We start from the raw sequence: 17,261 nt of genomic DNA on the forward strand, positions 1-17,261 counted from the left end.
CTTAGATAGAGACAGTTTTGAACATCTCTGCTGGATTTTCTCAGTCAGCTTTATGAAGTAGAGTGTGTTCAAACTTTTGACTGCTACTGTATATACAGCTCTGAAAAAAAAAAACGAGAAAGCACTTGATAAGTTTCTTAGATTTTACCAAATTGAAAACCTCTGGAATATAATCAAGAGGAAGATGGATGATCACAAACCATCAAACCAACAAACTGAACTGCTTGAATTTCTGCACCAGGAGTAAAGCAGCATAAAGTTATCCAAAAGCAGTGTGTAAGACTGGTGGAGGAGAACATGATGCCAAGATTCATGAAAACTGTGAATAAAAAACAGGATTATTCCACCAAATATTGATTTCTGAACTTAAAACTTTATGAATATGAACTTGTTTTCTTTGCTTTATTTGAGGTCTGAAAGCTCTGCATCTTTTTTTTTGTTATTTCAGTCATTTCTCATTTTCTGTAAATAAATGCTCTAAATGACAATTTTTATATTTGGAATTTGGGAGAAATGTTTGTAGTTTTTACAACAAAACAACAATGTTCATTTTACTCAAACATAAACCTAAACTATACCTATACAGAAACTGATATATTTAATAAGTATGTTTACGAGTATGTTCGTAAAGGTAACGCCCCCACACACCTGTTTCTCTGTGCTCACCTGGCCGAACTCCTCAGCTCCGCTTTGATTGGCCGCCTGGGTTTAATCTGTGGAAGAAATCGTTGCTCCTGAGACCTGATTGGATTGTTTGACTGCCAATCAGGATGTCAAACAAGCCCCGCCCCCCTGTGTCATCGGAGCAGAATGGCAGCGGGTTGTCCCTGGTCGGTGTGCGCGTAAAACCGGTGGAGTTTATACGGGGGAAGAGCGCGCGGATGGTGGACAGCGGAGCATCTTCGCTGCGCGTGAGTATTCTTAATAATAATTATTATTATTATAATAATAATAAAGAGTGGATTGGTTGAAGAGCATTACGCGCGGGTTTACAGTTATAACGGCGTGTCTGCGCGCGCCAGGGGGGGTGATCTGTGAGTGGATCTTATCGATTGATGTGATTGGGTCTTTACCGAACGAGCGCGAGCGTCTGTAGATGTTTAGATATTGGTCGGCGCCGTGTTTGCGTGCTGTGCGCGTTCTCGCTGCGCTGTAGGAAAAAAAGGCTTAAGCCCTTAAGGGACCAGGGGGAGGTCAGCGGGCGCGCGTGCACGTTAGGGTTATGGTTAAAGCGCGTGCACGGGTGTATAAGAGAAATTAGTATCTAAATCAAAACTCTTATTAATAAAGCAGAGGGAGATCTAGGAGCTTTCCATCGGCAGTGTTAATTTTGGGAACAACGTTTTAAACCAAAAAAGACCCCCCCCCCCCAAAAAAAAAAAAAACACTTTAGTTTCTGAATCAGTTTCTCTGATTTTGCTATTTATAGGTTTATGTTTCTGTAAAATGAACATTGTTGTTTTATTCTATAAACTACAGACAACATTTCTCCCAAATTCCAAATAAAAATATTTAAGTCATTTAGAGCATTTATTTGCAGAAAATGAGAAATGGCTGAAATAACAAAACAAGATGCAGAGCTTTCAGACCTCAAATAATGCAAAGAAAACAAGTTCATATTCATAAAGTTTTAAGAGTTCAGAAATCAATATTTGGTGAATAACCCTGGTTGGTTTTTAATCACAGTTTTTTTCATGCATCTTGGCATCATGTTCTCCTCCACCAGTCTTACACACTGCTTTTGGATAACTTTATGCTGCTTTACTCCTGGTGTAAAAATCCAAGCAGTTTATTCTTATTTTTTCCCCAGAGCTGTATATTAAATATACTTGGTTACTATAGTATTCTTTACAATTATTTTACTGTATTTGCTTTTATGTGGTATATAAACATCCCTGCTTCACATTCCAAACAAAGTTGGGACAGTAAAGCAGCATTTGCCACTTTATAATGCTGCCATTCCTTAAAAAGACGCTGATGATACCAAGTGATGAAGGGTTTCAGGTTATATTTGTCTAAATCTGTCTCCAAACACGTAGATTAACATATCGAATGGCCCACCTCCATTCTTCCCCAGCATTTCCAAATACTGTGCTTTTAGCTGATACTCCCAACAGGTTTACAGTGCTAGTGATAGGGGCATAGAGTTACCCATGCAAATAAATAGCTATTTTTACACTATTAATAAACTCAAAGTCTCCACACTTCATTGGTATAATTATTTATTTTTTAAAAATCTGTGAAAATGAATTCCATAAATTCCAGCTGTTGCTTAAATATATCTCTATAAATTCATGTGTTTCCACTGAATTAATTCTGCAATCTGTTCCCCTGTCCTGCCTATTGAAACAGTCGTCAATCCACTTATCCTAAAACTTAATTTAAAGGTGGCGTTGCCGGAGATCCAGCTGAAGGTACAGTATGTACTGAGTGCTGCATAATTCATCCCTATCAGCTCTGAGGTGAGAGTGAACATGATTGTGTGGGCAACTGTAATCCAAAAGTGTGTGTGTGTGTGTGTGTGTGTGTGTCTAATAACTTAATCCTGAGAGGTTATAAGCTTTGCGCACTCTTCTGAAGAGTGATGACACGACAGGCTCGAGGAGTCTGATACACAGTATTCAGCAGGGTGATTATTACAGTGAAACAGTGATTGATTTTACTGTAATATTTTACTGTAATTACATCATTAATTACACAGATTGATATTACAAATACAGTGTCTACTCTGGAGATACTACCCTATTACAATGCTGAAAGGATAGTGCACCCCCCATTTTAATACGGAATGCATATTTTACTGCCCAAATAGGGGACGTTTCCTTATTTTACATGATGGTTGACAAACCTAGTTACAGTAGATGGATTTCAGCACAACACCTCTTCTTTTTCTTCTTCTATTGTTTATTGTTAATGGGATGACAACCTGACTTAACTTCCTGTAACTGGTCCAAACGTGCCTAAAAAGTGTTTTTACACTAAAGAAAAAAAACAGAACATGGTTGACCTGATTCAGACAGAGAACCTTAACTGTGGTTGGCAGCATCGTTTTGTATTATTCATGTTGTTTTGTTCAAACTAAAGTTCTGAAATTGGTGGAGAATGCGGGATCATCAGCATCTCTAATAACAGGTCTTATATCTTTTTCTTTGTATAGAATTCATGTTATTATTTAAAAATGAATGTATGTGTGTGTTTTTTTACAGGTGCACAGATACACACATGTGAGTGTGAGTGTGTGTGTGTGTGTGTGTGTGTGTGTGAGGTGGAGCCATGCCGCTAGTGAAGAGGAACATTGAGCCCCGTCACCTGAGCAGAGGGGCTCTACCTGAGGGCATCGGCAGTGAACTGGAGTGTGTGACCAACAACACACTCTCCGCCATCATCCGCCAGCTCAGCAGCCTCAGTAAGACCTTGTCTCTTTGTGTGTGTGTGTATGTGTGTGTGTGTGTGTGTGTGTGAAACGTAGTGAAACAGGTGCCATTCATTCACAGCGATCATTCATGCATTTTACTACAACCATTGTGTTTCAAATCCTAATCCCATTGGACAGATGACAATCAGAGGAGGACAGGTGTGTGTGTGTGTGTGAGTGTGTGTGTGTGAAAGTGAAGAAGATTAATACTCTGTAGTACTATGCAGTTGAGGTCAGAGACAGAGAAAAAAATCAGACATCTGCCCCAGACATTTGTATATATATGTATACTGTATATATAAAAAAAAATATATATATATATATATGTGTGTGTGTGTGTGTGTGTGTGTGTGTGTGTGTGTTCTCCTCCATGCATCAGCTGATGTGTTCTGGGTTTATATGAAGTCACAGAGGATTACAGCTTACACAGAGATTAGTGTGTGTCAAGCAGAGAGAGAGAGAGAGAGAGAGACAGACAGACAGAGAGACAGGAAAGAAATAATAAAAGAAGAAATGAAAGAACAAAAGCATTCCACCAACGGTTTCAGTATTTTTTTAATCTAAATGGAAACAGGCTAAAATATAAAGGAAATTACCAAAACTCAAAAAAATATATTTATGTTAGGATGAGATGAAAATGCCAGAATATAAAATTCCAGATGAAATAGTGATGAAAATGGAATTTTATAAATAAACTGTGACATATTAAACTATAAGCACCTCCAACACATCCACTGATTTCATATATGTTTCATTACTTTCATTTTTATTTCTTGACATATACTGTATATTCAACAATTAACCACTGTTACACTTAAACCATATGCTATTCCATAGTCCCTATGCTAAACTATAATGCCCTATACTCTGTCTACTTCCATATATCCCATATTCTTCCATATACTACTCTATACTACCATATACTTCCCTATTCTACCATATACTGCTCAATACTGCCCTATATGTCCCTATTCTACCATATAAAATTCTATACTTCCCTATACATCCCTATTCTACCATATACTGCTCTATACTTCCCTATACATCCCTATTCTACCATATACTACTCTATACTATCCTATATGCTCTCTATTCTACCATATACTCTCTATACAATACTTTATACCTTCATACTACCCTATACTCCACATATAGGGTATACTACCTGTTATGTCCTCTATTCTACCATATACTACCGTATTTTTCGGACTATAAGGCGCACTTAAAAACTTTTAATTTTCACAAAAATTGACAGTGCGTCTTATAATACGGTGCGCCTTTTGTATGGATTTTACTCGTCAGGTTGTAAGGAGCAGTATACACACACTCCGTGCAGCGTTATAGAGAGTTTCAGTGCTATACAGAGTCCAGAGCCGTGCAGCTCCGAGGCTGAGCAGCAATAGCATTAGCTAGATGCTAACCGCTAAGCTAGCTAGCTTATTCACTGAGATCAGTATTATCTAAATTTTACCCGTCAGGTGTAAGGAGCAGTAAACACACACTCCGTGCAGCGTTATACAGAGTTTCAGTGCTATACAGAGTCCAGAGCCGTGCAGCTCCGAGGCTGGAGCAGCAAATAGCATTAGCTAGCTTATTCACTGTTCAGAGATCAGTATTATCTAAATTTTACCCGTCAGGTGTAAGGAGCAGTAAACACACACTCCGTGCAGAGCCGTGCCGCTCCGAGGCTGGAGCAGCAATAGCTAGATGCTAACCGCTTAGCTAGCTAGCTTTTTCACTCAGTATTTTCTAAATTTAGCACTTTTAATACTGCTGGAGCAGTATTATTAGAGTTAGATGCTAATCGCTAAGCGTTCACCGTTCAGAGGTGAGTTATCGGCCTGTAAGTCTGTGCTGCTTTGCCTGGCTAGCATTAGCTAGATGCTAAGCGCTAACTCTCTCAGAGGTGAGTTTTATCAGCCTGTAATCTGCTTGTTTACCGTGTTAAAACAAGCTACGGGGGACGAATCGCTAGCTAATATCTCACTGTCTTACCAGAACACGCAGGATTACTCAGTGTAACGCTGTCGTTTAAGTTTGGGTTAACTTTACTAGTTTAGGTGACTAGCTAGCGTGCTAGCGGATAGCCATGCTAACGCTGGTGCAGCAAGCCTTAGTGGACATCTGGAAATCTAAGCTTACTGTAAATAAACTGAAGCACGTTACTCACCCAAATAAACAGTTTTCAGGAGAGGAATCTGTGTAGATTAATATCCAGCACTCGTTTGACTTTGAAAGAGCTAGATTTGTATACTGAGACGCTCCACCGGCAAGCGACCACCCCCGGTGGGGGAAGGGAAACATGGCGCCACCCCTGTTCACTTTGATATAGGCACCCTTTCTAGTGTCACTTAACGCGCCTTATAATGCGATGCGCCCTACGTATGGAAAAATAGCAGAAAATAGGCGTTCTTTGATAGTGCGTCTTATAATACGGTGCGCCTTATAGTCCGAAAAATACGGTACTCTATATGTCCATATTCTGCCATATACAGCTCTATATTACCATATACTCCCCTATACCAACCTTTACTCTATCTACAACCATATACCCACCTTTCCTACCGTATACAACTTTATACTACTCTATTGTCCATCTGCTACTATATACGTTGACCCTATACTAACTATTCTACCCTATACTACTAACTATTCTATTACTACCATAAAATCACCTATTCTACCCTATACTCCCCTTTTCTAACATATACTCCCCTCTCCTACCATATACTCTCACATGTCACCATATACTACTCTATACTAACATAAGCTCTGCTGTTCTACCATATACAACCCTATTTTACCCTATACTTACTCAAACTACCTCTACTACCATATACTCTGCTACTTTACCATATACTATATTATACTCCCATAAACTCTGTATATATTATACTATACTCCCCATATATTTCGTCTACTACACACTACTCCATTTACTACCCTTATCTGTACTACCCTATACTGCTCTATACTATCTATAGTACTCTATTTTACTTCATGTTCCCTATAGTACCCTGTACTTACCTATACTACCTTATACTACCCTATATTAATCTATACTCCATATACAACAGTATAGTCTTTATACTACATCACATATTTAATGCTGCCTTTTGTTTTAATCATGAAAATACAACTCTCTCTTTCTTTCTCTCTCTCTCTCTCTCTCTCTCTCTCTCTCTCTCTCTCTCTCAGGTAAGCATGCTGAGGATGTGTTTGGTGAGCTGTTTAATGAAGCTAACACATTTTACTTGCGAGCGAACTCTCTGCAGGACCGCGTGGACCGGCTGGCTGTGAAGGTCACGCAGCTGGACTCCAGCGTGGAGGAAGGTCAGTTACAACCATTCAGTCCAGTGTTAATAGTGTGGATAGAGCAGTATGGGTACAACAGATTACAGTGCTGGTGATTCTGTATCTACTGTAACTGTAGATTAATTACAGAGCAGTACGGGTACAACAGATTACAGTGCTGGTGATTCTGTATCTACTGTAACTGTAGATTAATTACAGAGCAGTACAAGTACAACAGATTACAGTGCTGGTGATTCTGTATCTACTGTAACTGTAGATTAATTACAGAGCAGTACGGGTACAACAGATTACACTGCTGGTGATTCTGTATCTACTGTAACTGTAGATTAATTACAGAGCAGTACGGGTACAACAGATTACGGTGCTGGTGATTCTGTATCTACTGTAACTGTAGATTAATTACAGAGCAGTACGGGTACAACAGATTACAGTGCTGGTGATTCTGTATCTACTGTAACTGTAGATTAATTACAGAGCAGTATGGGTACAACAGATTACAGTGCTGGTGATTCTGTATCTACTGTAACTGTAGATTAATTACAGAGCAGTACAAGTACAACAGATTACAGTGCTGGTGATTCTGTATCTACTGTAACTGTAGATTAATTACAGAGCAGTACGGGTACAACAGATTACAGTGCTGGTGATTCTGTATCTACTGTAACTGTAGATTAATTACAGAGCAGTATGGGTACAACAGATTACAGTGCTGGTGATTCTGTATCTACTGTAACTGTAGATTAATTACAGAGCAGTACGGGTACAACAGATTACAGTGCTGGTGATTCTGTATCTACTGTAACTGTAGATTAATTACAGAGCAATATGGGTACAACAGATTACAGTGAAGGAGGGCTTCCCTAACCACTCTCTCTCTCTCTATCTCCATCTCTTTCTTTCTCATTCTATAGTCTCTCTTCAGGACATCAACATGCGTAAAGCCTTCAGGAGCTCTACTGTTCAGGACCAGCAGGTGGTGTCTAAGAGCAGCACTCCAAACCCCATTACTGAGATTTACAACAGCAGCGAGAAACCGCCTCCACTCAGCGTCCTCTCAGCGTACAGGTCAGTCAGCACCACCTTTAACACCACCTTCCTTCTGCACCACCTTCAGGAACTTCCCATTTTACTGGTGTCCGGTGAGGTTCAGTCAGTAGCACATCTCTGACAGTGTAAAGCACATGTGTCAAACACAAGGCCCGCGGGCCAAATGTGGCCCGCCACGTCTTTTTATGTGGCCCGCGAGAGCTTGTAAGATCTTAGTGTCTATAATAAATAAGTCAGAAGCGTTCTTTGACCAAAAAATACATTTCCCACAATGCTTGTCGATTGTATTACCCGCAAAGTTACGGCTTACTGCCACTACACGGCAGTGTAGTCATTGATGTGGAAACCCTGCCGGAGGGAAGGTGTAACTTCGCGGGTGGAATTGAGACATATAAATGTTTATCCCATAATGTCCAGAAAAAGAGAAGTTGATGCAGACGGACGGCTGTGCTTCAAGGCGAAAGACCGGTATGCCTTTTGTGTTACGAAGAGTGTTACTGACCAAAATAAACGCTGTTTATAATGTAATCCCAGCAGTGACTCATGCTCTAAACGGCTGCTGTTAGGTGATTGGGCTGAAAGATGAACTGTAGAGAGCTGTATTATTCGGTTACAAAAATCTTTATTTCATACACAGAAGAACTTAAAAATTTTAAAAACGCTCCAGACTGGCTGAGCTGAGCCCTGTAGCCCGTGGCTGGGCTGTAGCTCTGACTCAGTAAAGACTGCGGGCTTGTGCTGCTGCTGCAGCTCCCACTAGTGGTTGGATGAGGAACTGCTAAATCTGAGGAAATGCTATGTTCTTAACAGCTCACAATTTGATTTTATATTTATTAAGCCTTATTTCAGTTAATAATTTCAAAGTTAATATAACTTGATGTCATTTCTATTCACTTGAATAGTTTGGTTCTTGATTGATGGAGTTTTTGGATTTCATGACATGACAAATTAAAAGGATTTATGTTAATAGAGCAACAAGCAAACATTTTTTCCATGCAACTGTAATATTTGATTGAATAAATAATATATTGAGAGTTATTTAACATTAAGGAGTAATTACATTCATTTACATATATTACATTTGGTTACATTTTATTACATTTATAAGTTACATCTGGCCCTCGGAGGACAGCCAATATGCCAATGTGGCCCTCTGCCAAAATGAGTTTGACACCCCTGGTGTAAAGTATATTTAGAATTTCTCTAAATTGGTGATCAAGTGTTAATGCAGAAGAGTCATGAGAAATTATTATAAATATAACAGTACTGTATATACAGTTGCAAGAAAAAATAGATTTCTGCATGAATTGGTCATTAAATGTGTTCTGATCTTCATCTACGTCAACCAATACAACACAAAAATGATATGTTTGCATGGTTTTATTGAACTGGTTATATAACTGGTTGATTCTCCTTTGGCAGCAAAAACCTCAACCAATGGTTTCCTGTAGCTGCAGATCAGACCTGCAGAACGGTCAGGAGGAATTCTGGATCATTCCTCTTCACTAAACTGTTTCAGTTCAGCTATAATATTATGGGATATCTGGTGTGAATCTCTCTCTTGAGGTCATGATGCCACAGCATCTCAGTTGGGTTCAGGAGGTCAGGACTCTCCAGAAGGAGTATTTATTTATTTTCTTCTGTTGAAGTCGTTCGGTTGTTGATTTACTTCTATGTTTTGGGTCGTTGTTCTGTTGCATCATCCGTCCTCTGTTGAGCTTCAGTTGGAGGACAGATGATCTTAAGTTTTCCTGCTAAATGTCTTGGTAAACTTGGGAATTAATTTTTTTCGTTGATGACGACAATCCATCCAGACCCTGAGGCAGCAAAGCAAAGCAGCCCCAACCATGATGCCCCCTCCACCATGTTTCACAGTTGGGATGAGGTTTTGATGATGGTTTGCTGTACCTTTTTTTTCTTCACACATAGCGTTGTGTGTTTTCCTTCCAAACAACTCTATTTTGATTTCATCTGTCCACAGTATATTTAGCCAGCACTGCTGTGGAACATTCAGTTGCTCTTTTGCAAACATCAAACGTGCAGCAATGTCTTTTTGGACAGCACTGGTTTCCTCTGTGGTGTCCTCCCATGAAGTCCATACTTGTTTAATGTTTTTCTTTTTGTAGACTTGTCAACAAAAATTTTAGCATGTGCCAGAGATTTCTGTAAGTCTTTACGGTTCTTCCTCACCTCACCTGATCATTCTGTGTTGATCGCTGTGCTCTTACAGTCACCTTTACAGGACTTTACCACGCCTAGGGAGAGTAGCAGCAACAGTGCTGAACTTTCTCCATTTGTAGAGCGTCTGTCTGACCGTGGACACATGATCATCAAGGCTTTTAGAGATACTTTTTATGTAACCCTTTCCAGCTTCATGCAAGTCAACAATTCTTGAACGTAGGTCTTCTGAGAGCTTGATCTTTTGTGTGAGGCATGATTCACATCAAGCAGAAATGCTTCTTAAGAACAGCAAACTCAAAACTGGTGTGTTTGTGTTTTTATAGAGCAGGGCAGCTTTAACCAACACATCCAATCACATCTCATCACATCCTGCCTCGAATTAGCTCTTACAAAAGTCATTAGCTTAGGGCTTCACATACTTTTCCCCCTCACTGTGAATGTTAACATGTTGTGTTCAATAAAACCATGCAAACATATAATTTATTTTTGTGGTTTTAGTTTAAGCAGACTGTGTTTGTCTATTGTTGTGACGTAGATGAAGATCAGAACACATTAAATGACCAATTTATGCAGAAATCCAAGTATAATCCCAACTGTATCTATAACAAAATATTCCCAAAAGATTTTGGGTTGTATTTAAACAGTTCTGTGTTCACTCTCTTTGCAATAGGGATGATCATGTAGATGGAATGAAGTTCTACACAGACCCCTCTTACTTCTTTGATCTGTGGAAAGAAAAGATGCTTCAGGACACGGAAGACAAGAGAAAAGAGAAGAGAAGACAGAGAGTGAGAATCTTCAGTCCATCCACCGTTACTGTCTTTCTAAAAGTGTAACTGTTTGCTTTAGCACACTGTCATACTCTCTCTCTCCGTCTGTCTGTCTCTTTCTCTCTCACTCTCTCTCTCTCTCTCAGGAGCAGAAGAGGTGTGTGGACGGGACTTTATCGCGTGAGGTTAAGAAGGTGCGTAAAGCTCGTAACCGTCGGCAGGAGTGGAATATGATGGCGCTTGATAAGGAGCTCCGCCCAGACCACCGCCATCCCAACAGCCTCCAGCGGGGGGCGTCGTCCGAGGGGTCTCTCTCACCTGATGGCAGGTATATATAAACACCTACAGACCACAAACACAAACAGGGCTCTTTGTTAAACACTGATTGCTTATTGTTATGTTATACCCCATCAACAGTCAGATTTAAATAGCAAAAGTGCTTCTAATATATCTATGCAGATAGATAGATAGATAGATAGATAGATAGATAGATAGATAGATAGATAGATAGATAGATAGATAGATAGATAGATAGAGAGTGATTTTGTGTTTTTGTCAGAAGAACTAATCATATCAAGTTGAGTGAACTTACTGGCCAGTACAACTCAATAAATCAACCTAAAACCTGAAAATATTTGTTGAGCCAATCAAAAAAAATGTGATTTCAACCAATTTTTGGTATACCGCACGTGTCAATGCTCTTTCATCAGTGTTGGATCATACAGCTTTCCCATAAGGCTCTTGGCACCATATATTTGCATATTGGGTGTGGCCTCTCCCTTACTTACCATTGTTGTGTTGTCTGTTGGCCAAAGCTACCTTATCCTAGTTGTGCATCAGTGTAATATATGTGTTGATCAGGTCTCAGTGTTGTAGACTGTAAGAGCAAGTTACCTTTATTCTGTGTTACTCAGGAGCTATAGAGTTAAACTAAATTATTTAAACTTAATTCCCACAATACGTGAAAAAAACTGTTGAATTAATTAAACCATTGTTGTGTTAGTTGAATAAACGTAATTGATTCAAGTGATCATCTTGCTTTGACTTTGTATATATTTACAACTTGACTGAGTCAAAGCAAAATGATGACTTGACTGAGTTAAGTTGAGCCAATAAATATTTGTTTGTGTCCAAACAAAGGAAAAACAGTGCATAAAACACAGAGCTACTGAAAAGGTGTATTGCTGTCTTGGTATCAGAAAACACAGGAGCTCCACTGATTGAATACAACCTAGACAGACGCCAACAGTCAGACGTTCATCGCTATCTTGGAAACACAGGAGCAGCACAAACCCAACTTTTACATCAGCAATAAACAGAATAGTAAATAAAATAACATTGCTGTTCCCGTAAATGAGCTGCTGGAGCTCCTTCACAGCGTCAACCAGCAGCTCAGTTTCCTCTGCTGAGAAGAGTTTGTTGAACACGTCCAGGTAGCTGCACCGTTAAAATAGCAATCCACCAAAGTCAGCACATTCACACTTTTCTTTATAATAACTAGAAAAAGACACAGAAACACAGAGAACTCTGTAACTATTAAAAGTAGTAGTTCTTTTCTTTAGAGAAATTACAGATGAAGCCAGAGAGCGGTGAGGACTGTTTCCTTCACCTTCAAATAAAGAATCTTGTAAACTGGAGAAAAAACTGCTACAGGAAGACGTCTGGCTGACCCACATGGAAGAAACATCAATAGGGGTGTTCTTAAACTTTGCAACATCTTTAAAGCTTACTACCTGTATTTTTTCTGTATTTAACAGACCACTGTATCCAGACATCCCGGACCTCCCTATTCCTGCAGGCCACGCCCACACCCTGCCTACCCATGCCCACTCACGCCCTTTTATATCTAGAGAAGCTGCCTCGTCCAATCCCAGCGGCGGGATGGAGCACGAGTACCACAGCATTGGAGGACCTGTGGGCGCTCCTGCAGGTTACAGAGGCGGAACTCTTGGAAGGACACACCCACCTCTTCCACAACACCCACATGCTGGGGGCGGAGTCAAAGGCAACATCACCCTCCCACCTGCAGACTACGGGTAATGAGGAACTGAAAGAAATTGCAGCAGAGTTTAGAATATTTAGTGTTTAAAGTATTTAAATACGAATCTTACCTTTTTACTAAGCCCCGCCCCCTCACCTGCTGTCCTCTCTTTCTATCTCTTAGGATGATGGAGTACTACGCTAGTTCAGGTCCTCCTCCCCCTCCACCTCCTCCAGGACCCATCATCCCTTCATCACAGACCGCTTTTGCCGCGCCCCTAATGGTTCCGGCGCCTCCCACGTCACACCCTGGACCAATCAATTCCGCTTTATCTTATCCCCTCCCACCTGTACCGCCACCTGGGCCGATTATGGCTCCGCCCCCACCTGGTCCTCCACCCCCTCCAGCTCCTCCCATTCCACCTCATCCAGTGGGAGATGGGCGGAGATGCGAGTCTCAACCAATCACAGACGGCCGCAGTGACCTGCTGTCAGCTATTCGCATGGGTGAGTGCTGAGTACCTTAATACTCAGGGTGATACTGATCCAAGTACCCTAATGCTTTAGTCCAAGTACCTTAATGAGTATCAACCAGTACTTATTGATTCTGAGTACCTTAATACTGAGTACTGACCAATACTGATACAATCCAGGTTCCTTAGTGTTGAATATCAAAAAACACTAATCTGAAAACATTAATACTTAATGATTTTAAATGATAAAAAATAATATTGAAAACAAATAAAAACAAATATAAAAAAAAAATATATAAACAAATATAAAAAAAGATTAAAAAAATATAACAATTCTAAAATATATATTTAAAAATTTACAAAAAAAAATATATACATACAAAATTATAAATAAATAATAAAAAAATTAAAAATGATGAGAAATGTATTTTAAAATTATTTAAACATTTATAAAAACTGATTAAAAAATTAAAAACCTCAGCGATACTGATACTGATCTTAGTAATTTAATGAGCTTGAAAATATAATTTTCTTTTTTCTTTTTAATGAATTCTACATGTGTTTTGTGTGTTTTTTGTTCAGGTATCCAGCTGAAGAAGGTACAGGAGCAGCAGGAGCAGCAGGCTAAGCGTGAGCGCGTGGGAAACGACGTGGCCACCATACTGTCCAGGAGAATCGCTGTAGAGTACAGCGACTCGGAGGAAGACTCAGAGCTGGAGGAAAACGAGTGGTCAGACTGAACACAGATACAGGGGTTGGACAATGAAACTGAAACACCTGTCATTTTAGTGTGGGATTTTAGGTTTCATGGCTAAATTGGAGCAGCCTGGTGTTCAATCTTCATTAATTGCACATTGCACCAGTAAGAGCAGAGTGTGAAGGTTCAATTAGCAGGGTAAGAGCACAGTTCTGCTCTAAATATTGCAATGCACACAACATTATGGGAGACATACCAGAGTTCAAAAGAGGACAAATTGTTGGTGCACGTCTTGCTGGAGCATCTGTGACCAAGACAGCAAGTCTTTGTGATGCATCAAGAGTCACGGTATCCAGGGTAATGTCAGCCATCATACCACCAAGAAGCACCAACCACATCCAACAGGATTAACTGTGGACGCTGTAAGAGGAAGCTGTCTGAAAGGGATTATTATGGTTCGGGTTATTGTGCTCTAAAACCAGGTGTTTCAGTTTCATTGTCCAACCGCTGTATATTATTAATAGAGAGGTGCAAGCTTTCCATCAAATGAAGGTTCTTTAGACCTTTAAATGTTCCACAAACGCTTGAATTAATAGTACAAAAATGTTTTTTTATTCAACCAACACGTTTTCATGGTTCTTTGTTTAAGAGATCCTTGTTAGAAGATCAAAGCTCTGAAGATAATACATTTGTATAAAAAATGGGAAACTCAACTCAATGGATCAAAAGGGAAATTCAATGGAACAAAACAATTGATCTAAAGATACAAAGAAAAGGGAACCCCAACAACACCGTGCAATACCACGTAGACCTCCATCATTGCCCTCCATCATGGAACCACCCCAGTGTCCAGACCTCAGTATCGTTGATTTCGTGTAGGAGGCATTTCTTAGACTGAACATTGGAGATATGGTAAATAGGGCTGTTCCTAATGTTAACTTTTTCAGTTAATTGATTACATTTTATACCAATTCTTTGATTATTTCAATATTTTCATTCTGCGTATTTCAGGACATTATTCTGTAACAAAAATACCTCATAAAACCACACACTTTACTCCTGATGGTGAAACACTATTTTTATCACACTAGGTAGTGTAATTTGGATCTTGGGCAAGAGCTGTGGAAAGATTTAACTATAGGTTTCAGAACACTCCCACCACCATGTTTAACAGATGAGGTATTATGGTTCGGACTCCACCTCATGAATATCTGATATTATATTAAGCAATTGAAGATTCTTTGTAATTTTCTTTTAAATATGTGTTTATATTAAAGTTCCTACAGAAAGAACCTGTGTTTAGGAAATTAAAATACAGCGAACAGAACAGGGATGAGGATCATCGTAAGGAATAAGCTGTAAGTTTTAATAGAAATACAACGGAAGCAGCTTTAGCAGATCAATCAAATACGTTTTAGCTCATCTTTTATCTAAGACCAATTTCCTCTTTTAGTAAAAGCACAACCCTAATTTTATAATCCTCATTTATTTATACTTTATTTGTAGACTGAAGTACCACATAATGACACTGTGTGGACATGGTCTGTGGATGATTATGATGATAATAATAATGATGATAATAATGATGATAATAATAATGATGATAATAATGATGGTAATTTTATTTTAAATGGATGAAAGAAGTGCTCATGTTTTTCCTGTTGGGCGATTGCCTAAATAAAGCCACTTTAATCTATGAAACTGTGCTTTTATGATATTGATTTATTTTTTGTGCATTTAACAACCTGGACTCACAGTCGTTAGACTGTCAAAATGTAATGGCAATTAATAATAATAATAAAAAATATATTATCTAAAAAAAATACAAAAACAGCTTATAATAAACTCTTACTATTATAACTTTACCCTGATACAGTGATTTAGGCTTTCCAAATATAGTACATGAACTTCTTACTGGAAACATGCTTTAATATTTGTGCTTCTTTTGTATTTTTACCCTTTAAATATACACAAATCGTAGCACGCTTTGACAGTGTAGCACAACTCGACAGAACACCGAATCTTTCGGCTCGCCGTGGGGGCGTATCAGTAATGTTTTTGAATTGAAATGAAGCAACAGATGTAGTCAATCATAAGTTTAAGATTTTACATTTTTAATCAACCTCAGCTTCTTCTTCAGGGTTAAAAGGCAGCTATTCTGTCTGTGAGAGGCTCGTATTTGTGTGAAGTGGCAGCCTGCTGTTCCCTGATTGGCTGGATGCAGTGCGACGGCCGGATTCATTTGAATAAAGTTGAGCTTTGCTGAACTTTTTTTGCAGGCGGGCGGGGCTGCGTTCAACACAACCCAGCATGCGCCGCGGCATTCAGGGGCTCTCTCCACTGAAATGAACAGGATGTGCACTGTGACAGGAAGAGGGTGTGTCTTTCTTGCTGGCTGCACTAACACTAAAATAGATTTCTAGCATAACAAAATATAAAATATTAAAAATATGAATTAATTGAACAGAAAGCACAGAAACGTACCTTTAAATTTGTAACTATCACCCCCTTGATAATAAAGGAGAACAGTGAACATCTTTTCACAAAAAAAATATTGGTTTAGAGATTTTATAATTTATAGGTTATTAAAAACATCTTAGTAAAAGTTCTTAAAGTCACATTATTCATAAATCGCTAAGATCATTCGTTATCAGGAGACGCACCCCAGATATGGGTGTACCCCTGATGGACCATCAAAATCCACTGAAGTGTTCCTTTTGGAAGCAATAGTAGTTTTTGGTGTCACCAAATGAAATCCATTAGAGGGATCTTTGGGAGTTAATCAAATGATATAAAAGTTATTAGAAAGTAAATTAAAATTGTTATTTGTGTCACCAATCAAAACATTTTTAAATATATCAAACAGGGTCTTTAGTTGAACTAATTAATATGTTTGCATTTGTCTTCCCAATTTGGTATTTGAGTCACTAATTATAAATCAATCAATTTCTTGTGAAAACAATTATATTTAATGATTGTCACCAGTTTAAATCCCAATATATTATGGAGTTCTTTGGAGAATTAATCAAAATATAGTGTTCTTTGTGGAACTAGTTGTAGTTCTTTTTAAGATCTATTAAGGTCCATTGAAGGTTTTTGTCAGAAAGCAGTCATAGTTCTTTGTGTGACCAATCAAAATCCATTGAAAGGATTGGAAGTGGAACTAATCACTATTATTACTGGTATCAATCAAAAATACAAAGGTTCTTTCTGGAACCAATTTTATTTTTTGTGTCACCATTTAAAATCTATTAAAGGAGTCTTTGTAAAATGGTTCATTGTGATCACTGTTATTTATGTCATCAGTCAAAATCTATTAGAGGTCCTTTGTGTCACTAATAAATACCTGCTGAGGAACCAATCAACACCTATTGAAAGGTTCT

At 38.8% G+C, this 17,261-nt stretch overlaps 1 protein-coding gene across 1 annotated transcript; it reads left to right on the plus strand.

Moving 5' to 3' along the window:
• The first annotated feature begins 805 nt into the window (after positions 1-805).
• On the plus strand, positions 806-16,832 carry wasf3a (WASP family member 3a). Its single transcript, XM_022666385.2, has 9 exons — positions 806-911; positions 3,207-3,406; positions 6,614-6,748; positions 7,642-7,795; positions 10,629-10,746; positions 10,875-11,056; positions 12,486-12,764; positions 12,893-13,215; positions 13,764-16,832. The coding sequence occupies exons 2-9, from the start codon at positions 3,274-3,276 to the stop codon at positions 13,919-13,921; spliced, it is 1,482 nt and encodes a 493-aa protein (XP_022522106.2). The 5' UTR covers positions 806-911; positions 3,207-3,273; the 3' UTR covers positions 13,922-16,832.
• The last annotated feature ends 429 nt before the right edge of the window (positions 16,833-17,261 follow it).

The sequence above is a fragment of the Astyanax mexicanus genome, chromosome 1, assembly GCF_023375975.1.
Source record: "Astyanax mexicanus isolate ESR-SI-001 chromosome 1, AstMex3_surface, whole genome shotgun sequence".
NCBI lineage: Eukaryota > Metazoa > Chordata > Actinopteri > Characiformes > Acestrorhamphidae > Astyanax > Astyanax mexicanus.

Coding starts and splice junctions, on each gene's coding strand:
- wasf3a (XM_022666385.2), top strand. CDS start 3,274: ATGCCGCTAGTGAAGAGGAACATTGAGCCCCGTCACCTGAGCAGAGGG. Junction 7,796..10,628: donor AGCGTCCTCTCAGCGTACAG/GTCAGTCAGCAC, acceptor TCTTTGCAATAG/GGATGATCATGTAGATGGAA. Junction 13,216..13,763: donor GCTGTCAGCTATTCGCATGG/GTGAGTGCTGAG, acceptor TTTTTTGTTCAG/GTATCCAGCTGAAGAAGGTA.